Source organism: Gymnodraco acuticeps, unplaced genomic scaffold, assembly GCF_902827175.1.
Source record: "Gymnodraco acuticeps unplaced genomic scaffold, fGymAcu1.1, whole genome shotgun sequence".
Lineage (NCBI taxonomy): Eukaryota > Metazoa > Chordata > Actinopteri > Perciformes > Bathydraconidae > Gymnodraco > Gymnodraco acuticeps.
Window position 1 is genome coordinate 39488 of NW_022991501.1, and position 24804 is coordinate 64291.

The 24804-nt window shown below is 43.0% G+C and overlaps 2 protein-coding genes across 2 annotated transcripts in view; both read right to left on the bottom strand.

Moving 5' to 3' along the window:
* LOC117533170 (vacuolar protein sorting-associated protein 37B-like) overlaps nucleotides 1–6674 on the bottom strand; it is a 45524-nt gene extending 38850 nt beyond the window's left edge. The window contains 1 exon segment of the mRNA XM_034196816.1: nucleotides 6500–6674. Coding sequence (XP_034052707.1) covers nucleotides 6500–6604 — 105 coding nt within the window. The 5' untranslated portion in view covers nucleotides 6605–6674.
* A 3278-nt stretch (nucleotides 6675–9952) lies between these two features.
* Nucleotides 9953–24804, bottom strand: part of LOC117533172 (scavenger receptor cysteine-rich type 1 protein M130-like) — a 43994-nt gene continuing 29142 nt past the window's right edge. The window contains exons 3-8 of the mRNA XM_034196818.1: nucleotides 17664–17957; nucleotides 16137–16448; nucleotides 15759–16052; nucleotides 14737–15054; nucleotides 14222–14325; nucleotides 9953–11664 (exon numbers count right to left, since the gene is read on the bottom strand). Of these exons, the coding sequence (XP_034052709.1) occupies nucleotides 11563–11664; nucleotides 14222–14325; nucleotides 14737–15054; nucleotides 15759–16052; nucleotides 16137–16448; nucleotides 17664–17957 (1424 nt within the window). The 3' untranslated portion in view covers nucleotides 9953–11562. The remainder of the gene's footprint in view (nucleotides 11665–14221; nucleotides 14326–14736; nucleotides 15055–15758; nucleotides 16053–16136; nucleotides 16449–17663; nucleotides 17958–24804) is intronic.

Here is a 24804-nt window from a genome sequence, read left to right on the forward strand (position 1 = left end):
TGTTCCAGTGGATTACAGAGAAATTATTCCTCATGCACGTCTCAACTCGTCTGAATGTCTTCCATCTTTATGACTAACTTTCAAATCAACAACTGCAGCGTCATTGCAGTAAACAAGTCTCTCTGAGAGGGGAACTGACACAATGGAGACAATGAGAGAGGGTGTGGATCAGAAACACACCTGACAACACAAAGGCCGACTCACAGCAGCAACATGCATTACAAAGCTAATAATAACCAACATTATTCTTCTTTTGGAGGGGAATGGATCTGGAGCTGACGGCAGATTAAAGCTCCTCATTGGTTAAAGACGAGGCTTTTATCACACATTTTTAGCTTAACTTAAACTCCTAGAGTGACAAGAGGCAAGAGAAAGTGTGTGTGTCCTGAGAGTGTCTCTTTATAGTCATCTAGTGTCTCTTTGTAGTCATCTAGTGTCTCTTTGTAGTCATCTAGTGTCTCTCTGTAGTCATCTAGTGTCTCTCTGTAGTCATCTAGTGTCTCTTTGTAGTCATCTAGTGTCTCTTTGTAGTCATCTAGTGTCTCTTTGTAGTCATCTAGTGTCTCTCTGTAGTCATCTAGTGTCTCTTTGTAGTTATCTAGTGTCTCTTTGTAGTCATCTAGTGTCTCTCTGTAGTCATCTAGTGTCTCTTTGTAGTCATCTAGTGTCTCTTTGTAGTCATCTAGTGTCTCTTTGTAGTCATCTAGTGTCTCTCTGTAGTCATCTAGTGTCTCTTTGTAGTCATCTAGTGTCTCTTTGTAGTCATCTAGTGTCTCTTTGTAGTATCTATTTGTAGGTTGCTCGACTCTTCAGGGATGTTTGCACTAGGGATGGGAACGATTAATCGAATATTCGAATTTATTCAGCTTTGGAATAATTCAATGTATACGACAGTGCCATAGCTAAATGTGTTAGGTCTAAAGGTGTGTTTTGCTCCGCTCACCGGTGAGGGACCGGTGAGCGGAGCTGCAGCTGCTGATCTCTCTCTCTCGCGTCCGGTTATACTTCACTCGCGTTTATGTCCAAATCCATCAGACCTAGCTAGTTCTAGCTAATGGTATGGCTGCTGCCCCTCCCTACACGCAGGTCACGCAGACTCAAACCTCATCTTATGCCCACATGCCAGCTGAGAGGGTCTCCTCTACAGCTGGCCTGATTGTGAATAGCCTCCGCACCCGCCTCTCCCCTGAGTAGACATGCTCATATTCTTAAAGAAGAATGAGTATTGAATAGCTGCATTCTGTGCATAGGCCCTGTTACAGGTTGTTGATCTCTGTTGTCACGGGTTACGTTACCCTAACCCGTTATGTTGTTCGTGTTTGATCCCTCTTTAAATTTAAAAACCAAGTTATGTTTTAAGCATGAAAGCTGTAGGCCTATAGCTGTCAACTGTTCAAACTGTGAACACCAGTTCAATACATTTGACAAATTTGACTTGGTTTCGATACTTAACATGTATTTATTTATTTATTAATAATTATAATTATTTATTTGTATTCGGTTAATCGGTTAGCCGTTTTTTTGGGGGTCGAATATTTGAATATACATTTACTTTCAAATTCCCATCCCTAGTTTGCACACACGATAGCATTTCCTCTCGATATGACTAATATTAAACCCTTTAACTGAGGCTGAGACTCTGGAAACACTGAAGCTTATCAGCAGCTTATCAGGACAAGGAGAGAGTTGTGATAGAGTGCAAAGTGGGGCAGCGGGTACACATTCAGTGGAAAGTCCCTGGGCTACTTGAGGAAGGCCATTAAAATGTCAATTAATGTAGTAAACTGCCTCAGATATATGGAGGTACGGCCCTATTTCATTGGCCTTTGGATTTCACAGACACAAAAGTAAAAAGATGAATAACAGGGTTCATACACTTTTTCACAAAGGATTGTCAATGACTTCTCCAGGACCTTTACCTAATTTTCCATGACCAACAAAAAGTACTCTTTCTCAGCGTTACCACTGAAAATGGTTTATTTTAACATGGAACAGGAAAATAAGGTCTGCATCTGAAACATGTTGTGCCTAACACAAATCCAATAGGCTTAATAGCTTCTACACGCTAAAGCAACTCACATCTCTCACCAGTTAAATGCCATTTTACGTTTCATTACTATACGACACAGTATGTATCATCATTATAGTATTACTATTTAGGCGATTAGATAAAATATAAATTATATTTGATGCAACTTTAGTTAATTTTCCATGACTTTGGGAAAAATATTGCTTTCCATAACTTTTCCAGGGCCTGGAATGAGCATTTTGAATTTCCATGACTTTTCCAGGTTTTTAATGACCGTAAGAACCCTGGAATATAAGTGTTATGTGGAATAGAGGTGTTGTTAAACTGCCTTAAAGACTGATTACTCCTAGTAACTATACTGTTAGTTAATAAAGGTTTAAATTAGGGATGGGAATTTGAAAACAAATGTATATTCGACCCCCAAAAAAACGGTTAACCAAAATGTACATATCCTATAAAAAACATTTTTGGGGGGGAAATGTTTACAAAAAGAAACAACATGTTTTTAATTAAAATAAATAAATAAATACATGTTCAAATAAGTATCGAAACCAAGTCGAAGTTGTCAAATGTATTTAACTGGTGTTCACAGTTTGAACCGTTGACAGCTATAGGCCTACAGCTTTCAAGCTTAAAACATAACTTGTTTTTTAAATGAAAGAGGGATCAAACACGAACAACATCACGGGTTAGGGCCGTGGTTCTCAAACTTTTTCTGTCAGGCCTTTGGAAAAAAAAAAAAAGTCGGGCCCCCCCAACACAAATAGTCACGTAATGGACCAAGTTAACATTTATTAAAATACATCAATATGAACGTGAGCATTCCTTTCAAACAAATAAAAAAATCACTTTGCTTGAACAGTGATAATAAAACAATGCTCCATCAGTCTGTGGGCTCAAAAATACAACTGTGCAAGCGCTTTGCAAGAACGCAATGCATGAGACTAGCATCACCGTAGTTATACACACACGAGTAATACTTGTGATTCCTGGTTAATATTTCATATCCACAGATAACAGCGTTAAGTTATGTTTTCCTCTGTATCGCTCGACGGTCTCAATTTGAGTTTATCGTGAGGTTGAATTTAGGCCGAAGCTTACAATGTCAATACTTTCTCAAAATGACCCAGCATTCATAAAGCCCTTTAAAAAGCAGTTTTGTAAAGACGGAAATACTGAATAAAAACAAGCTTTGTAGTCTTTGAGGGTCTTTGTGACATCCTGTGTCTTCGTGTTTCATTTCTGTCTCTTTGTAATCATTTTGAATATCGTTTTAGTAATTTAGTGACACTTTGTGGTCAGATTGAGCTTTCTTTAGTTTATTTATCTGTTATTTTGTGATTATTTGTATTCATTTTTGACTGTTTGTAGTAAATTATTGTCTTTTTTAGAGTCTTTTAGTGTCTCTTTGTAGTCATCTAGTGTCTCTTTGTAGTCACCTAGTGTCTCTCTGTAGTCACCTAGTGTCTCTCTGTAGTCATCTAGTGTCTCTCTGTAGTCATCTAGTGTCTCTCTGTAGTCACCTAGTGTCTCTTTGTAGTCATCTAGTGTCTCTTTGTAGTCACCTAGTGTCTCTTTGTAGTCACCTAGTGTCTCTCTGTAGTCATCTAGTGTCTCTCTGTAGTCATCTAGTGTCTCTCTGTAGTCACCTAGTGTCTCTCTGTAGTCACCTAGTGTCTCTTTGTAGTCATCTAGTGTCTCTCTGTAGTCATCTAGTGTCTCTTTGTAGTCACCTAGTGTCTCTTTGTAGTCATCTAGTGTCTCTCTGTAGTCACCTAGTGTCTCTCTGTAGTCATCTAGTGTCTCTTTGTAGTCACCTAGTGTCTCTCTGTAGTCACCTAGTGTCTCTCTGTAGTCACCTAGTGTCTCTTTGTAGTCACCTAGTGTCTCTCTGTAGTCACCTAGTGTCTCTTTGTAGTCACCTAGTGTCTCTTTGTAGTCACCTAGTGTCTCTTTGTAGTCATCTAGTGTCTCTTTGTAGTCACCTAGTGTCTCTTTGTAGTCACCTAGTGTCTCTTTGTAGTCATCTAGTGTCTCTTTGTAGTCATCTAGTGTCTCTTTGTAGTCATCTAGTGTCTCTTTGTAGTCACCTAGTGTCTCTCTGTAGTCACCTAGTGTCTCTCTGTAGTCACCTAGTGTCTCTCTGTAGTCACCTAGTGTCTCTCTGTAGTCACCTAGTGTCTCTCTGTAGTCATCTAGTGTCTCTCTGTAGTCACCTAGTGTCTCTCTGTAGTCACCTAGTGTCTCTCTGTAGTCATCTAGTGTCTCTTTGTAGTCACCTAGTGTCTCTCTGTAGTCACCTAGTGTCTCTTTGTAGTCACCTAGTGTCTCTTTGTAGTCACCTAGTGTCTCTTTGTAGTCATCTAGTGTCTCTTTGTAGTCACCTAGTGTCTCTTTGTAGTCATCTAGTGTCTCTCTGTAGTCACCTAGTGTCTCTCTCCTAGTGTCTCTTTGTAGTCATCTAGTGTCTCTTTGTAGTCACCTAGTGTCTCTCTGTAGTCATCTAGTGTCTCTCTGTAGTCATCTAGTGTCTCTTTGTAGTCACCTAGTGTCTCTCTGTAGTCACCTAGTGTCTCTTTGTAGTCATCTAGTGTCTCTTTGTAGTCATCTAGTGTCTCTTTGTAGTCATCTAGTGTCTCTCTGTAGTCATCTAGTGTCTCTTTGTAGTCATCGAGTGTCTCTTTGTAGTCATCTAGTGTCTCTTTGTAGTCACCTAGTGTCTCTTTGTAGTCATCTAGTGTCTCTTTGTAGACATCTAGTGTCTCTTTGTAGTCATCTAGTGTCTCTTTGTAGTCATCTAGTGTCTCTTTGTAGTCATCTAGTGTCTCTTTGTAGTCATCGAGTGTCTCTTTGTAGTCATCTAGTGTCTCTTTGTAGTCACCTAGTGTCTCTTTGTAGTCACCTAGTGTCTCTTTGTAGTCATCTAGTGTCTCTTTGTAGTCACCTAGTGTCTCTCTGTAGTCACCTAGTGTCTCTTTGTAGTCACCTAGTGTCTCTTTGTAGTCATCTAGTGTCTTTCTGTAGTCACCTAGTGTCTCTCTGTAGTCACCTAGTGTCTCTCTGTAGTCACCTAGTGTCTCTCTGTAGTCATCTAGTGTCTCTCTGTAATCACCTAGTGTCTCTTTGTAATCACCTAGTGTCTCTTTGTAGTCATCTAGTGTCTCTTTGTAGTCATCTAGTGTCTCTCTGTAGTCATCTAGTGTCTCTTTGTAGTCACCTAGTGTCTCTCTGTAGTCATCTAGTGTCTCTCTGTAGTCATCTAGTGTCTCTCTGTAGTCATCTAGTGTCTCTTTGTAGTCACCTAGTGTCTCTTTATAGTCACCTAGTGTCTCTCTGTATGAGTGTCTCTTTGTAGTCACCTAGTGTCTCTTTGTAGTAACCTAGTGTCTCTTTATAGTCACCTAGTGTCTCTCTGTATGAGTGTCTCTTTGTAGTTACCTAGTGTCTCTTTGTAGTCATCTAGTGTCTCTCTGTAGTCATCTAGTGTCTCTTTGTAGTCATCGAGTGTCTCTTTGTAGTGACCTAGTGTCTCTTTGTAGTCATCTAGTGTCTCTTTGTAGTCATCTAGTGTCTCTTTGTAGTAATCTAGTGTCTCTTTGTAGTAATCTAGTGTCTCTTTGTAGTCATCTAGTGTCTCTTTGTAGTCACCTAGTGTCTCTTTGTAGTCACCTAGTGTCTCTTTGTAGTCATCGAGTGTCTCTTTGTAGTCATCTAGTGTCTCTTTGTAGTCACCTAGTGTCTCTTTGTAGTCATCGAGTGTCTCTTTGTAGTCATCTAGTGTCTCTTTGTAGTCATCTAGTGTCTCTTTGTAGTCATCTAGTGTCTCTTTGTAGTCATCTAGTGTCTCTTTGTAGTCACCTAGTGTCTCTTTGTAGTCATCTAGTGTTTCTTTGTAGTGTTCAGTGTCTATTTTTAGTGTTTAGTGTCTATTTGTGGTAATGTTGTGTCTGTTTAAACTAATTTTGTGTCTTTTTGTAGTATGTCGTGTTTTGTTCTAGCATGAAGTGTCTTTTTGTAGTATGTTGGCGTGTGTTCATAGTAATTTTCTGTCTTTTGGTAGTATTTAGTGTATTTTTTTGTAATTTAGTGTTTCTTTGTCGTATTTAGTGACTGTATCATTTTGTCTCTATTTGTGGTCATTGTACACCTTCTTGTAGCAGATTTGTGATTATTAGTCTCTGGTTTTGTCTCTTGGTATTCAATTGCTGTCCCTTTTATAGTAATGTAGTGTCTCTTCATAGTGTGTCTTTGTATCGTCCCAAGGTTAACGATGTCTCACACATGTTACATTGCTCTCATCACACACATCCTCTCAGTTAATCTCACCCTCAATGTAAACCGAAGCAGCCATTTCCGTGTGTGTGTGTGTGTGTGTGTGTGTGTGTGTGTGTGTGTGTGTGTGTGTGTGTGTGTGTGTGTGTGTGTGTGTGTGTGTGTGTGAGACCCAACAAAGAGAGATGAAACACGAACCTCCTCCATGTCCTGCACCATGTCGCTGAGCTTCTCGTCGTCCTCCAGGACTTCGTTGAGTTGGCTCATCGTGTAGGAACTGAACCTTTCGTTAAAACTCGACATTTCACGTCCTGTTTGTTTCTGTGCTTCAGATCCAGTGACAGCTGACTGAGCTCCACTCACCGGAAGTAGCGCCACGGCGGTGCGTTCACGGGCTGTCGGACACGGCGCCGTTTACCTACAGTCGCGAAATATGGTTGAAACTAAAGACATCGTTTAAATAAAATGTCATTATTAATAGTGATTTAGAGTTTCTTTGTGTGTACTTGTATTTGTTTTTTTGTCTGTTTGAAGCAAATTAGTGTCTCTTTCTAGTATATTAGTGTCTCTTTGTGTGTACTTGCATTTGCTTTTGTCTCTTCGTAGGCATGTAGTGTCTCTTTGTAGTATTTAGTGTCTCGATTTGTAGTATTTAGTGCCTTTTCTTGGTGAGATGGCAGCTTTTACTTAGTTACTTTACACCTCTGAAATTAACTGTACAAAAAAAACAAATCGACAGCGCCCCCGTGTGTTTCTGGCAAGTACTGCTTAGTCTTTGGAGCTGAAATATTAAAACATATTTTCTTTAATGTCGTTCAAACATTTTGGAATGATTTATAGAACTGATTAACATATTCCAAAATCTAATCAAGTGTTGAATCAGACTTTAGTTCCACCTGGAGTAAATCCACCAGCTACCCTGCAGTATACAAAGTCATTCAAACTAGCTGCACCTTCACCAGCTTTGAGAACACTTTCATGATCAATCATTATAAAACATATCATATATATTATTCTGAAATGGACCAATCTGCACAACGAATACTTTTACTGTAGCTACTTTCACTATATTTTGATGATAATACTTTTCTACTTTCACTTGAGGAACATTTTGAATGCAGGACTTTTACTGGAACAGAGTATTCCTACACTCTGGTACTTCTACTTTTACTCAAGTACATGATCTGAGTACTTCTACTTTTACTCAAACACAAGATCTGAGTACTTCTACTTTTACTCAAGTACAAGATCTGAGTACTTCTACTTTTACTCAAACACAAGATCTGAGTACTTCTACTTTTACTCAAGTACAAGACCGGAGTACTTCTACTTTTACTCAAGTACAAGATATGAGTACTTCTACTTTTACTCAAGTACAAGATATGAGTACTTCTACTTTTACTGAAGTACATGATCTGAGTACTTCTACTTTTACTCAAGTACAAGATCTGAGTACTTCTACTTTTACTACAGTACAAGATCTGAGTACTTCTACTTTTACTACAGTACAAGATCTGAGTACTTCTACTTTTACTCAAGTACAAGATCTGAGTACTTCTACTTTTACTCAAGAACAAGATCTGAGTACTTCTACTTTTACTCAAGTACAAGATCGGAGTACTTCTACTTTTACTCAAGTACAAGATCTGAGTACTTCTACTCAAGTACAAGACCTGAGTATTTCTACTTTTACTCAAGTACAAGATCTGAGTACTTGTACTTTTACTCCAGTACAAGATCTGAGTACTTCTACTTTTACAGGCATGTTTTTCAAAATAAAAGCTGCATAGAGCTACTGTATCCTCAGAGGAAGAGGCATGTTTTTCAGATTAAAAGTATCATAAAGCCCAAACTTCTTTACTTTTACTTGAGTGCAGAAGTTTAGTCAGTACTTCTACTTTTACCAGAGTATTTTTAAACACGAGTATCTGTACTTCTACTTGAGTAAATTATGTGTGTATTTTTGCCATCTCTGGTTATGGATGTTCTTTTCAAAAAATAGTAAATAGTAGATAATTTAGTGCTCATTCCCACTATCTGTTATCCTACAGACAAAAAGTTTATTATTATTCCGCCGGGATTCCGCCCCTCTTCTCCTCCCACATTGAACATCGCAGAAACTCCGTTCAAACATCAAAACGTTCAGCTCGGTCGGGAATCGATGGCTATTACTTTTCTCATTCATAACTTTCATAATTCCAGAGATACATCTCATAATTCATCACATTTTTAACATGGAAGTCAATGGAGGAAATCTTCAGACTTCAACAAATCTTCATGCGACTTCAACTGCTAACTTTTCATTCATACTTTCACTCAGAAACCTCATTCCAACTTTAAAATGTTACAAATCTTTCTGACATTATTCGTGTAGAGCAACTTTTAAATCTGATTCTTACTTTTAGAGATATTAAACATTGTTCAGACCTTGTTATAGAGGTGTTCTTCAGATTTTAACACTAACTAGAGTGCGTGATGTCACAGCTAAGGGTAGAACATTTTGAAATATGCATTTTTTTTTTAAACTGCCATAATTCCCAAACCCTACATTCCTGAGACATACTTTTTCATGACAAACGTAGGAAAACATCTCGTAGCTTGAAAAATGACAAATAATTAAGCAAAAAATAATTAAACAAAATGGCTCTTGAGGGCATGAAGTGACAAAAACGTTCAACATTCCTCCATTGAAGTCCATTGTAATTTCAGGCTGATATCTCCTCATGGTAGCAGCCGCACACCTTTAGTTAAACTGCCAAAAAGGCCACATTATTAACCCGAAAGTACACAAAAATTACACTTCAGATACTCAACTTCCTTGACATGCTTCACGTTTTGAAATTTCACAGATATCTGTTACGGTTCTTCCACAAAACGTTCACATGTAAGAGGTTCATCTCTCATTCAGAACAATGGAACCCTGTGATCTCTACAGAGCTCGTTAGTTCAAATATAAACATCTGTGTAATGGAACACGATGATGTCTTCACTCCAACTGACATGCTCAGAGCAGCAGACTTCAGATAGCAGTGTGCTGACAGTCCAGCCGTGAAGACATCTACGGGACAGTTTGGAGATTTCTTCAAATGCCGTTGCCATGGCAACACAATGCTCGCCTTGAAACACGGTTTTCTCATAACTTCAGTGAAAATACTCCAAACAGCCCAGAACTTCACAGGTTTGGTAACGATGCAGCCATCAACGCATCTAAGCGTATTATGGGATGTCATCAAATGCCGTTGGCATGGCGACAGATCATTCGCCATCAAGTTAGTTCAAAAGTTTGCAGTTCAAATATTCTGCTGCTTTTCCAAGCCTTTTTACTTTCTTCTCTCATCACACATTCAAGCCCCCAGTGTTCACGTATCATTACAATCTATCTTCACTTTCTTCTTACACATTACATTTCAGCATAGCAGTTTAGAGTCAGCTTTTCAGCATAAAGCATTCCCACTAGCAATTTCTTCAGGAATTGCATTCTCTAGTTCCTCCATGTTGTTGTTTGCAGATCGGTCTGGTGGGCCAGGAGCCGGTGCTGTTACTATACTAACCTGTGAGAACTAAAGCCTTGAGGTTCAGTTCTCAGAATCAAAGCAAACACATCATGTTCCAACCAGGAGAAACACTTTTGAAATCAGCTCACTCTCAGAGTTTCATGGATTTTAAAGAAGTTTTATTATTTTTTTGGTACATAGCAAATGACAGCATTTATTACAGTGATGTTGAACATCTCATGGTTTCTGGAGGATTCTGCTGTGTTCAGAATTCAAGACGATTTGCTTCATCGTAACTCATGGGAACCAAATGGGTCAAAACTCTTCATGATAAAATCAAGTAGAATTTGTGATGCAAGATTTAAGCAAAATCATGACAAATCTTCAAATACAACATTTGTTAAAAAAAGCCACATCAAAAAACCTTAATAGGCGAAAGCTAAATTCTTCAGAAAAGCAAAAAACAACAAAATCACTCAAAATTCTTATGAAGCAAAAACATTTCTCGGTTCCAAAATCACAACACTTGTTTACGGACAATGTTAACATTTTAAGTACGAAATAATTAGTCTCCTGAATTTGGGAAAATCCTAAATCACAAAAATAATCTGAGTTCTTTGTAAAAAGTGAAATTCTAAAGGAATTCAAATGTTTCATAAAAGTCCAAAAAGTAATGATTACATATTATTGATCATCTTGTGAAATAAGTTCAATCCTCAATAATACAAAAACAAGCACATCTTGATCACACAACAAAGCACATGACCTTTCAAAAAGGAAACTTCTACAAAATGAAGTACATTTTTAATTACAACATGTTCGTATTTAATATCTTCTGAATGTGGGAATGCTCTCCAAAAGGTGGAGTTCTGAAAAACAGCTCAATTACTACAACATACAGACAATACCATAAAACATGATATAACGTAAGAGAAATCCTGAATGATTGAAAATGATTACAAACTGAGCTCAGAACATGTGAAATAAGAACATTAAAGAAAAGTTAAAATCTTATACTTTTTGGCAAAATTACAAATATAATCGGATTTCTCTAAAAAAGCTATTTTTATACAAACAATCTCTTCAGACCAAAATCAAGCAACATTCTTCTGTCAATAAAAACACATCAGCATTGTGAAATAAGAAGTGTGTGGACTATTTACTTTTGTTCAATTCCTATCTGGATATTGTTCAGCTACATCTGGTCCTGCTGCTGAAATGACCCATGTGACCCACAAGGGGATCAAATATCCTATCTCGCTGAGCAGATGAATTGTTGAGAAAAACGTAACATTTTAAAATCTGTACTTTGTCTCATTTGTTGATTGAATATAAAAAAACCTTGTTGTGCTCGAGGTCTACAAATGCAACACTAGGTGGCGCTGTAACGCGCTCCTCCTGTTATCTCAGGAATCACTACATTAGATTCAAACACTGGGTTTTGTAACACTGTTTCTAGAGGATATGTGAACATTAATATATGGCATTAATTGGCCGACTTAGTTCCTGAGCGGCCTGGGTTGGTGTGTCTGCTTTCAAACTGCACCGACTGCATTGACTTTTCTAAATAAAACTAACTTGTGATGTTTTTTAAAGATCTTCATCTTCAGTGGGAACCAATGGGCTTGGAGCTGACAGGAAGTCAGGAAACATGAGGCACTAACACATTGCTGGTGACGTTCAGAGTAAAAGCTATATTTTCTAACGTTGGTTAAAAGCTATAAGAGCTGATAAACCCGTGTGTGTGAGAGGAGCTCCTTGGAGCTGCTACTCTGCTCCCTGAGCTCCTTCCTCTTCAGCAGGAACACCCAGGTCATCATAATCCAGCTCAATGTCCTCCTGTCGGCTCAGCCTCCGCCCCCTGGTGGCCTGGAGAGACATGACAGCACACAGTGAGACTTCCTGCATCACTCCTGTTCAATAACACACACTGTTTCATTCAGTCAGTGGAACAACATGTTTCAGTCCCTCATCATTCAGTCAGTGGAACAACAACATGTTTCAGTCCCTCATCATTCAGTCAGTGGAACAACAACATGTTTCAGTCCCCCATCATTCAGTCAGTGGAACAACAACATGTTTCAGTCCCTCATCATTCAGTCAGTGGAACAACAACATGTTTCAGTCCCTCATCATTCAGTCAGTGGAACAACAACATGTTTCAGTCCCTCATCATTCAGTCAGTGGAACAACAACATGTTTCAGTCCCTCATCATTCAGTCAGTGGAACAACAACATGTTTCAGTCCTCATCATTCAGTCAGTGGAACAACAACATGTTTCAGTCCCTCATCATTCAGTCAGTGGAACAACAACATGTTTCAGTCCCTCATCATTCAGTCAGTGGAACAACAACATGTTTCAGTCCCTCATCATTCAGTCAGTGGAACAACAACATGTTTCAGTCCCTCATCATTCAGTCAGTGGAACAACAACATGTTTCAGTCCCTCATCATTCAGTCAGTGGAACAACAACATGTTTCAGTCACTCATCATTCAGTCAGTGGAACAACAACATGTTTCAGTCCTCATCATTCAGTCAGTGGAACAACAACATGTTTCAGTCCCTCATTCATCAGGAAGGTCATCATTCAGTCAGTGGAACAACAACATGTTTCAGCCCCTCATCATTCAGTCAGTGGAACAACAACATGTTTCAGTCCCTCATCATTCAGTCAGTGGAACAACAACATGTTTCAGTCCCTCATCATTCAGTCAGTGGAACAACAACATGTTTCAGTCCCTCATCATTCAGTCAGTGGAACAACAACATGTTTCAGTCCCTCATCATTCAGTCAGTGGAACAACAACATGTTTCAGTCCCTCATCATTCAGTCAGTGGAACAACAACATGTTTCAGTCCCTCATCATTCAGTCACCTCATCATTCTGTCAGTGAACAACAACATGTTTCAGTCCCTCATCATTCAGTCAGTGGAACAACAACATGTTTCAGTCCCTGCATCATTCAGTCAGTGGGAAACAACAACATGTTTCAGTCCCTCATCATTCAGTCAGTGGAACAACAAACCATGTTTCAGTCCCTCATCATTCAGTCAGTGGAACAACAACATGTTTCAGTCCCTCATCATTCAGTCAGTGGAACAACCAACATGTTTCAGTTCCCTCATCATTCAGTCAGTGGAAACAACAACATGTTTTCAGTACCTCATCATTCAGTCAGTGGAACAACAACATTTTCAGTCCTCATCATTCAGTCAGTGGAACAACAACATGTTTCAGTACCTCATCATTCAGTCAGTGGACAACAACAACATGTTTTCAGTCCCTCATCATTCAGTCAGTGTGAACAACAACATGTTTCAGTCCCTCATCATTTAGTCAGTGGAACACAACAACATGTTTCAGTCCCTCATCATTCAGTCAGTGGAACAACAACATGTTTCAGTCCCTCATCATTCAGTCAGTGGAACAACAACAACATGTTTCAGTCCCTCATCATTCAGTCAGTGGAACAACAACATGTTTCAGTCCCTCATCATTCAGTCAGTGGAACAACAACATGTTTCAGTACCTCATCATTCAGTCAGTGGAACAACAACAATGTTTCAGTCCCTCATCATTCAGTCAGTGGAACAACAACAACATGTTTCAGTCCCTCATCATTCAGTCAGTGGAACAACAACATGTTTCAGTCCCTCATCATTCAGTCAGTGGAACAACAACAACATGTTTCAGTCCCTCATCATTCAGTCAGTGGAACAACAACAACATGTTTCAGTACCTCATCATTCAGTCAGTGGAACAACAACAACATGTTTCAGTCCCTCATCATTCAGTCAGTGGAACAACAACAACATGTTTCAGTACCTCATCATTCAGTCAGTGGAACAACAACAACATGTTTCAGTACCTCATCATTCAGTCAGTGGAACAACAACAACATGTTTCCGTACCTCATCATTCAGTCAGTGGAACAACAACAACATGTTTCAGTCCCTCATCATTCAGTCAGTGGAACAACAACAACATGTTTCCGTACCTCATCATTCAGTCAGTGGAACAACAACAACATGTTTCAGTACCTCATCATTCAGTCAGTGGAACAACAACACATGTTCCGTCACCTCATCATTCAGTCAGTGGAACAGACAACACATGTTTCCGTACCTCAATCCATTCAGTCAGTAGGAACTAGACAACAACATGTTTCAGTACCCTCATCATTCAGTCAGTGGAACAACAACAACATGTTTCATCCCTCATCATTCAGTCAGTGAACAAACAACATGTTTCAGTCCCTCATCATTCAGTCAGTGGAACAGCAACAACATGTTTCAGTCCCTCATCATTCAGTCAGTGGAACAACAACATGTTTCAGTCCCTCATCATTCAGTCAGTGGAACAACAACAACATGTTTCAGTCCCTCATCATTCAGTCAGTGGAACAACAACATGTTTCCGTACCTTGCAGTAGAAGTAAAGTCCGATGGTCACCAGCAGCACCAGCAGCTGAGTCAGCAGCAGGACGACGGCTCGGATGATAAAAGGTTCTGGATCTGATGGAACACCTGGACAGCATCACATCAAGAGTCAGCAAACACACAGAGACCTGAACCCACTTCAGCATGGAGACTCCTCTCTACAGTTATATTACAATAAACGACATCTTCTTAAGATCTTCATTCAACCCCAAGCCTTTCTCCTGTTCATACCAGACAGTAGGACTGTAGGGAGAAGCTGCTAGCTGTATCTGTTGAACAGTCAGTACTCATGGCAATACTCCAATGTAAACTACAGCTGACTGGAGAATGTGTGTTCTGGATTCATGTCTTCACGGTTCATTGCACTTATTGTACGTTGCTCTGGAAAGCTACATGTGATGTAAGGGTGTGACTGCTTCAGGGCTCACAGTAAAACACTCACCAGCGTTCTCCTGGGGAGCATCACGCTCTGTCCTACAGTAAACTCTAACAGCTCACCTGTGACGGTGACGGAGAGCAGGCGGCTCTCAGAGGAGGAGTCCTGAGGAGAAGCAGAGACGTGATAAACACAGCTGTAGTTTCCCTGGTGGGCGGGCTCTGCAGCCGGGAACAGGAAGTGGGCAGAGTGATTGACAGCTGGCTGGGTGTAGTTGTGAGTGGAGGAGCTGAGCAGGAAGGAGCCTCCTGGGTACTGAGGCTGGATGGAGCAACTGATGCTGAAGGTGGAGCCTCTGAACACCTGGAACCCCTGCTGCTGGGCCCCGGAGACCCCGTACATGGAGGAAGACACAGAGATGTTGGGCTGCAACAGCTTATCTGGAGAGAGAGAGAGAGAGAGGAGAGAGGAGAGAGAGAGAGAGAGAGGAGAGAGAGAGAGAGAGAGAGAGAGAGAGGAGAGAGAGAGAGAGAGAGAGAGAGACACACAGACACACAGACACACAGACAGACAGAGACAGACAGACAGACAGACAGACAGACAGACAGACAGACAGACAGACAGACAGACAGACAGACAGACAGACAGAGACTCATGTTAGTGAGCTGCTGTGAGCAGTGGCACTGCAGGACCCTCATTTTGACCGGCAAGTTTTGAATTTACCGGTTTTTATTACATTTTACCAGCTCAAAAACGGTAATTACCGGCTAACGGAAACCCTGACACAAACATACATTCAGCTGTCAGTGGGAACTGTAAACACTGTGTCCTAAAGAAAGGATGTTAAATATAAAGTCTCTCTCATATTAAATATGACGTATGTTCTGACTCTAAACCTTGTGTATGTATTGATTCCACCTGATCACCCGTGATGAACAAACACAGCTTCTGCCACATGAATATCAAACGGACTTTCATTCAGATTGTGATGGATACTAAACGAGACGTCACTCTGCTACCAGAGGAATGTTCAGTGACGTTTATATCATGTCTGGATTTACAGACACGTTTTAATCTGGGTTAACCCCCATGAACTGTGGTTGATGAAAACGACTGTTTTAGATGCTGTCACTGATGGGTTTACCTGAGCAGGTGAGATTCAGGAAGGAGTTAGAGGAAAGTGATCCTGCACACTCCCTCAGAGCAGATCCAGACTCAACACAGAGAGATCTGATCACCCACACATCTCTCTGTGAGGACTCCACTCTCAGTCCCACAGAAACAGCAGAGCCACAGTCGAGCTCTCTGCAGACGACTCCTGCTGCCTTCAGGGTCCAGAGAGAGTAGTCCTCCACTGGTCTCCATTCTCCCTGATGTTCCAGCTCCAGAGCTCCTGCACAGCGACTCTCTCCTCCCACCAGCTGAACACCACCAGGCTCTGCAGAGAAACAAGAGAGAGATCAGAGAGAGAATAAAGTGAGTTTGATGAGAACAGAATGAACCAATCACAGCTCCTCTCTACCTGAGCAGGTGAGGCTAACAGCTGTGCCAGGTGAGCAGGTGCTTCTCTCTGAGGCTGAGCTACAGTCCAGGAGAGCAGACTCATGGCCTCCACACTGGAACTCTTTGGTCCCCATTGGAGCCTCCCCTTCTCCATAGAGCGCCCCCTGGAGGACTGAAGGAGCCCCACAGCCCAGCTGCCGGCAGACCACCTGAGCATCCTGCTGGTCAAAGTCAGCCTCACACACTGAGGACCAGGACGGGTCAGACGGGTCAGAGTTCACCTCCAGTCTGCCTGAGCACAGAGCAGTCCCCCCCAGCAGCCTGACAGAGTCTGCAGAGGACAGAAGATCAAACAGAGGTCAAAGACACACCATCAAAGAGATGAAACTATATTTCAGATTCAAACTGGACTCAGTTCCAACATGAGTTGATGATGAACAAAGAACACATGTTGATAAGAGCACAGACTGCAGGTACCCTCACATCTACACCTGATAGCCTCTAGCAAGTGGTCTCCATGAGTGAACCCTTCCCCTGTGTCTTCAACAGAACCTCCTCCTCTGCAGACCCTCTGCTCCTTCTGCTCAGCTCCACCTCTGCTCTCACACACACACTTCAAAAGGTTTCACTCTCTACTCTCACATGTGTGTTTCACATGTGTGATCTGACTGATGTGTGTAAACACGTTGTTCTTCAAACATGGCGTCATCATTGAATTCAAGCTGTTTGTATTTTGGTCTGGTGTTTTCCATGAAATGGTGAATGGTATCATTCCAGAGGAGGAGGCTCCAAATAACCCGGTGGGTTTCAGGACTCTTCATATCAGCCGTGCTCCAGGCTGCAAGGAGTGGAATGAAATGTAAAACTGCTTGTTCATCTCTTTTGGTTCACATTGATACATGTTAGGGACACAGCAAGCAGAGAGGCAGAATGTGGAGTGAGACGGCCCCTGCTGTGAGGATGCTGGCTCTGGCCTCTCCCCTCTCACTCTTTCTAAACTCTGAACATGGATTCTTGTGACTCTGTAAATGAGTGCTATATGTTCCTCCTTCCTCTGCGGGGTCTGCGGGACGTCCTACGTTGTGTTGGCGCCGCGCTGCGACGATGTGAGCTGTAGGCCAATCACAGCAGGCCATTTGACGCTGGCCTGTTGTGATTGGATAGAACATCTCACACAACAGAAGCCTGATTACGTGAATAAATGATGTTTCTAATTGGATGCATTTTTTAAAGGGAAACTTATTTTTGCTATTATTTTATTATTTAATTTTTCATTTTGATAATCAAAAATAGAAATCCGGTAAACTATATTTTCTCTCAGTCATTGTTGATTAATGAGTGGGTGGGCCTACAGACCCAGTAGCCCACCCACTACGCCCGGCTGCTCCGTCCACTGTTCATCATTTGATATCTGGGTTTGTGTGTTTTTAATTTGTAAAAACAAGAAAATGAAAACAATAAATGAAAATGTCATTCATGATGTCACTGATGATGTCACTGATGATGTCACAGATGATGTCACTGATGATGTCACTGATGGGTTTACCTGAGCAGGTGAGATTCAGGAAGTAGGGAGAGTAACTTGATGCTGCACACTCCCTCAGAGCAGATCCAGACTCAACACAGTTATAGTTGATCCCCCACACATCTCTCTTTGAGGACTCCTCTCTCCGTCCCACAGAAACAGCAGAGCCACAGTCGAGCTCTCTGCAGACGACTCCTGCTGCCTTCAGGGTCCAGAGAGAGTTATAGCTCCCCACTGGTCTCCATTCTCCCTGATGTTCCAGCTCCAGAGCTCCTGCACAGCGACTCTCTCCTCCCACCAGCCTAACACCAGGCTCTGCAGAGAAACAAGAGAGAGATGTTCCTTCATTGATATCAGCATATTTTAATCATGAATCATTTATACTATGAATACTTCCGAGTGATAATCAGATCATTAACTCCAGCTCTCTATAAACCAGTGGTGGGAAGTAATAAAGTACATATACTCAAGTACTAAGAACAGGTTTGAATGACTTCACTGGAGTATATGGTTTTCTAATACTACATCACATGTATTCACAACATGAGTTTGAGGTTACTTGGCAGGTTCATATTATTAATAAAACAACACTTTAATGATGAAGTTCTGTTATGGATAAAGATACCTGGAAGTATAACAAGTCATTCAAGTGATCTCCAGCTTTACCAGCTGCTACATTCAAAGTGATGTTCACATGAATGGATCATTGATTAGAATCCAGACTATAATATATCATGATGGAAATAGTCGTACTGTACGAGTCGTATTAATGATGGTACTTTAAGCATTAATTGATCCTAATACTTTGACCTAAGTGCATTTCAATACCAGACTTGTTCTTGTTCCAGTATTTCTACACTGTGGTATCACTTCTTCTAATCAAGTATAACATCTCCCCCACATCTATAAACTGATAGGACCTGAAACATGAAGCATATGATTCAGTAGAGCTAAAAAACAGTTCAATCAGAAGCTAAACGTAGAGATCAGTAGCTGTTTCTGTTGCTGTCATTTGAACCCTTTGGTGAACATGTGCGATATGGGTCCGTGTACGTGTTTCTCTTTTAACACAAGAAACAAATCCCCAAAAACACAAAAACTGAAAAAAGGAACACAAATGCCTTTCTTCTGATTTTGTTGCTGGAGTCCAAAAACCATATCAGCAAAATCTAATTCAAGAATGATCCGATTTTAGATTTTAAATATGGGTTTATTGGTTTTCTGTACGGAGGTAGAATTAAATATACAAAGATAAAAGCCAAGAGCTTTGAATATCTCTGCTCAGGATAAGGCAGCGATATCTAGCTGTCGTTGCACGTGGGATGGGGAGGAATGAAGGACTTCGGTGGATCAACAGGATTCCTCCTCTCCCAACTTTGCTACAAACCTTTATCCATAAAAGCTGCTTAAGAAAACATTTATATAGAAAATGTAAAGAATGGGGGATTTGTGACTTTGATCTTAGCTATCCCCATTGTACTTATTAGAAACTGGCAACATGGCCTTATCAACCGGCCAACGCTGAGTTGTTTATTGATTGATCCATTTTGAGCAGAAAGGAGAGTTCAGTTGTGTTATTAGTTTCTTCCTCTCAGGGAGCAGTTCAATAAGTAGAATCATGTTAGAAGCTTTTTAACTGCTGGAAGTCATTAGAATAGGTTTGCTCACTTTGGAGATTTGGACCAACTCCTTTTGTAGTATCTGGTGTTTATCCAACTCCTGGTTGCTAATGAATTTAAAACCAAGTAGATGTAACAATATTTTTAAGAAAATGTGTGATATTTACATGTTTGACTACTTATGCTAACGCTGTTAAGCCATTTAGCTTTGTGTTGTACGTCCATTGCCTCTAAATAGAGGTAAAATTAGGTCTGTCACTTTGGGTAACCGCACCACTGTCAGACGTCTCCCGAGAGTGGACGTCCATTGTCTCTAAATTGGGTGAAGGAATGCTCCGGTATTGGAACAAAATTAACATGGGATAACTCCGGTCATTGTACGTACTTCGTCTCACTGGAATATTAACGGTCAGATTGAATACAACATCGACCCAATTTCTCCGGGCAATGACGGGAGAGTTTTGAAAGTGACAAAACACTGTTTTCACACATTTAAAAACACTTAAACAATTAAACAATGTTCACCCAGGATTCAGGCACCTTCCTGGCTTGTAAAATGTGGTGATGCGCCCTGGAGGTATCAGACTATTTAAAACATGTATACCCAGGATTCAATCACTTTTGCTGGCTTGCAAAGTGCTGTGAAGCAGCCTGTTCTCTGGGTGCAGTCTGGGTGTGCATGGAGGGGTTCAGTCCGAGTGAGGAGTGCTCAAGTGTGGGAGGATGTGTAAGGCAGAGGAGGGTAAAAAAAAAAGTTAAAGTGTGAACCTCCAGCAGGGCAGGTGGTGCTGTTAATAAGGCCGAATATTGATGCTGGTGTTTGGACAGTAAAGCACCACAAAAGCCATTACCTTTAAGTGTTACCAGGGCCATGAGAACATCCTCCACAGGAGGGTGGGTGGTGCTGCTGTGAATAAGGCCGAATATTGATGCTGGTGTGCGGACAGTAAAGCACGACAAAATCCACCTCCTTTAAGTGTTACCAGGGCCATGAGAACATCCTCCACAGGAGGGTGGGTGGTGCTGCTGTGAATAAGGCCGAATATTGATGCTGGTGTGCGGACAGTAAAGCACGACAAAATCCACCTCCTTTAAGTGTTACCAGGGCCATGAGAACATCTTCCACAGGAGGGTGGGTGGTGCTGCTTTGAATAAGGCCGAATATTGATGCTGGTGTGCGGACAGTAAAGCACCACAAAATCCACCTCCTTTAAGTGTTACCAGGGCCATGAGAACATCCTCCACAGGAGGGTGGGTGGTGCTGCTGTGAATAAGGCCGAATATTGATGCTGGTGTGCGGACGATAAAGCACCACAAAATCCACCTCCTTTAAGTGTTACCAAGGCCATGAGAACATCCTCCACAGGAGGGTGGGTGGTGCTGCTGTGAATAAGGCCGAATATGGATGCTGGTGGGCGGACAGTAAAGCACCGCAAAATCCACCACCTTTAAGTGTCACCAGGGGCATGAGGTTCTGGAGGGTGTGAACATCTGGGTTTAGTCCGTTCGGGAGTGCTTAAGTCCGGGGGTCCGGGGTCTCACGGTGTGCGAGGTTATGGAAGTATGCATGATTTTCGAAATTCTCGAAAAAACGGCTAAGTGCCAACGGAGGAGGGGCTGCAAAAAGCTCAAGTCTTCGGCGCTTCCGGCGGAAGCCCCGGAGACATTTGCATTACCCCGTTGCATTTTTCAACGGAGAGGGCAATACTGACCTCCCTTCCTCCGTCGAAAAAATTCATTCATCTTTTCCAAGCTACCATCCGCACGAAATCGGAAACCCGGTTTTTGAGAGCACTTAGAAAAAAACGGGCTATTTTCCATCATGGAGAAATCATGGAGGAATGCATCCGCTACATGAGCACTTTGGATCGGATACAATTGTTGCCTGGAGGACCCCCAATCATGGTTCTTACCAAACTTTAAGTTTTTGAACTGGTCTCTGGATGAATTCAAGGGGAGTTGGCACGGAATAATGAGACACTATTTTCGGATACATTTTATCCATTTTCACCCCTTCCTCTGGTTCTTCCAAAAGTTAACTTAGTCTTTTTCTGACTCTGGAGGAATGTAACGGGAGTTGTCAGGGGACTCTATCCGCCTTAAGAGACACTATTTTCGGATACATTTTATCAATGTTCACCCTTTTCTCTGGTTCTTCCAAAAGTTAACTTAGACTTTTTCTGACTCTGGAGGAATGTGATGGGAGTTGTCAGGGGACTCTATCCGCCTTAAGAGACACTATTTTGGGATACAATTTCTCCATTTTCACCCCTTTTCTCTGGTTCTCTGATGCCTGGAGACCCCCCCAGCCTGGTTCTTAACTTTAAGTCCAAACTGGTCTCTGGAGGAATGCAAGGGGAGTCGAAAGGGGACTCTTCTTGCTGTTTGTCTTGTCAAAATTGAGGGGTGTGTTTGAGGGAGGGCTGTTTCGGCAGCCTCCGCTCCTCTCTTCTCTCCCTCCCCGAGACCAGCTCGTGCTCCCGCTGTAAAAGGCAGGTGCGCGGGCACCCACTGCCACTCACTCTGAGCCTGGCTCCCGAGCAGCGCGTTCTCCCGGCAGTCCGCCAGCAGATGAAAAACACCCACCTCTCCGCCTCTTCCGAGGGACGAGGGAACCGCGCGGGGGGGTCTGCTGGAGGCTCCTGCCGGGTGCTCCGTCCTGCGTTTCACCGGGACCCGGCTCCAACACTCGGAACTCTGACTCCAGCGCGGTGTGGCTGCCTTGCCCTGGCCGTCCACCGTGCGCCCTCCGGGTACCTGACTCCCCTGCCTCCTCCGGGGGCAGATGTGAGGGGTTCAATGCCTCCTCCCCCCGCTGCGGTGAATGCCGGAGCGGGATGGAGCGCCCGGCGGTACTGTTGTCCCCACGTTACCATGTTGTCTGGAGGATAGGACCGAGAGATGACATACTCTCTACCCGGGTTACAAGTCACTATTTTCGGACACTTTCTTTGCTTTACCCCGGTTCTATCACTCTTTCCTCCTTTGACCATAAAACGTGTTTCCTGCTGGGGTACTGCCTGGTTCCGGGGCACCACAAACCCTCTCATGGTCGGGCCACCATGAATTGATGCATCGGACCCAATGTTGCCATCACCAGCTCCGCGTTGGTGCGGAGGTGGGACCATTTAACCCGGTGGTAACCCAAGTCCTCCTTTGGTCCGTGTACCAGGCATTGAAGCATCAAAATGTTGTTGCAATTACCGGTTACGCTAACGCATATAAACGGATAAACACAACAGAATTTAAATACAATTAACTGTGTCTGTTTTAGTAAGGATGTCGTCCGAATGCCCGGTGTGCATACTCTTCTATCTGGCTTTGAACAAGCACCTTAAGCACAAACATGCAGTGCGGAACTTGGAGGAAAGAGGCATCATTCTTAAAATGGCCAGTGGCAGAATAAATGTTCGGACCAAACCCTGTCCCATCACAGGGTGTTCGTATGCTGGGAAGAAACTGCACCGTCATGTCACTCATGACCACCCTGAGTTCTCCCGAGATGAGGCACATCAGGTCCTGGCAAGGCTGAAGCATAGTGTGGCCCTGCAGTTGCTCCATGACCTCCGAGAGACTAATCCCATCATTGGAATGGCTACATCATTGGATATAGACAATGAGGAGGAATACCCGGTGCACCCTCCACCCTTCTCCCCACGTACCGAGTGTGACGAAGAGGACTGCAGGCAGGTGATGCTGGAAAATGTGGCATTGAGGGCTCAGAAGGATGCCCTCATTGATGAGGTGAAGACCCTGCGCTCCAGGCTGAAAAAGGGGCTAAAACCCAGGAAGCAGAGTGCCACTGCTGCTGTGCTTGAGGAAGAGGAAGAATGTATACGATTTAAGGGCCTGGCAAACTCAAGTACCTCCGGCATAAACACAGTAGCCTCCGGCAGCAATACCCCTCTCAAGACCCCGGTCAAGACTGTCATGCGGTCCCCAGCAGCCTCCGGCAGCAATACCCCTCTCAGGACCCCGGTCAAGACTCTCATGCGGTCCCCAGAAGCCTCCAGTAGTGAGACCCCTCTCAAGACCCCGGTCAAGACTGTCATGCGGTCCCCAGAAGCCTCCGGTAGTGAGACCCCTCTCAAGACCCCGGTCAAGACTGTCATGCGGTCCCCAGAAGCCTCCGGTAGTGAGTCCCCTCTCAAGACCCCGGTCAAGACTGTCATGTGGTCCCCAGCAGCCTCCGTCAGCAATACCCCTCTCAAGACCCCGGTCAAGACTGTCATGCGGTCCCCAGCAGCCTCCGGTAGTGAGACCCCTCTCAAGACCCCGGTCAAGACTGTCATGCGGTCCCCAGAAGCCTCCGGTAGTGAGACCCCTGTATGCCAGAAGACCCGTGCGTCTGTCTACAATAAACTGAAAACTAATCTGGCTAAGGACTGGCCCTCTCTCCCAAATCACTGGTCCACAGGGAAGGGACGGGGGAATACCATGCGTGAAATCACGTTGCCTTAAAGCATGGAGACATACATTCAGACATACAGGGATCATTGTGAGGGTGTCACACCGACAGTAAAACGGAAAGAAAATGGTCTGTCCAAGGTCAGCCGGATAAAGAACTTCCTCGTATTCATGGCCCATGGTGTTAACCGGCTGTCAGACTGGCTGTTTCTAAAAGACACGAAGAGGGTCCGTGGCTGGAGCGAGTATATTTCAAAGTCGGGCCGGGCAGTCACAACATCGCTTTTGTTCCTGAAGAATGTGAACCATTTCCTGAGGTACTTGTCTGAGTCAAAACTCCGGGGGTGCAGGCTCACCCAGTCTGATATGACCCACATTATCAGAGAGGTGAAAGCCAACATGAACAACTTGAAAAAGTCTGTCACTGTCCACCAGTTCAAGATGAAGAGGAATAAGCTGGATCGTCTGCCGAGCCAGGCGGAGCTTCTCGCCGCCATGGCGGCCGCTGAGAAGCGCATCCCTGATTTACTTGACCTGATGGCTTGCAACCCGACCTCAATCACCCAGTACCTGCTATACGGCTATCTAACCCTCCATTGGAGCCTCCTGTATGGCCACCGTCCGGGTGTGTACGCAAACATGACCAACACTGAGGTATTAGAGGCAGATATAAGGGGCACTGCTGAGGGCTACATCATCCATGTACAGGATCACAAGACTGCCAAGACATTTGGCGAAGCACAGCTGGTGCTTACAGTAAAGGAGTTTAGCTGGGTCATGCAGTGGATGGGGATAAAAGAGGGCTTGTCGGGTCCTCAGAATGAATTCTTCCTTTTCACAACGGGGAAGCATGACTCCAGGAACCTGTGGAACACTTGAAGAGGGCTTGGGCTGAGCTGGGCTAAAAACAGCCGTCACCTTCACAATCCTGCGCACTGCCCTGGCTGACATTATCAAGCATCACCAAGATCCAGAAAGCAGGTCGATTCTCGCCAGGTTTATGTGTCACGACGTAAGCACTGCAGACCGGTTCTACGCGAATACGCCTAAAATAAAGGAGGGATTGAAGATCCGCTCCATGTTCAGGGCGGCAGCAGCTGCAGCAGCATCATCGGAAGGAGTTCTACCGCCGTCAG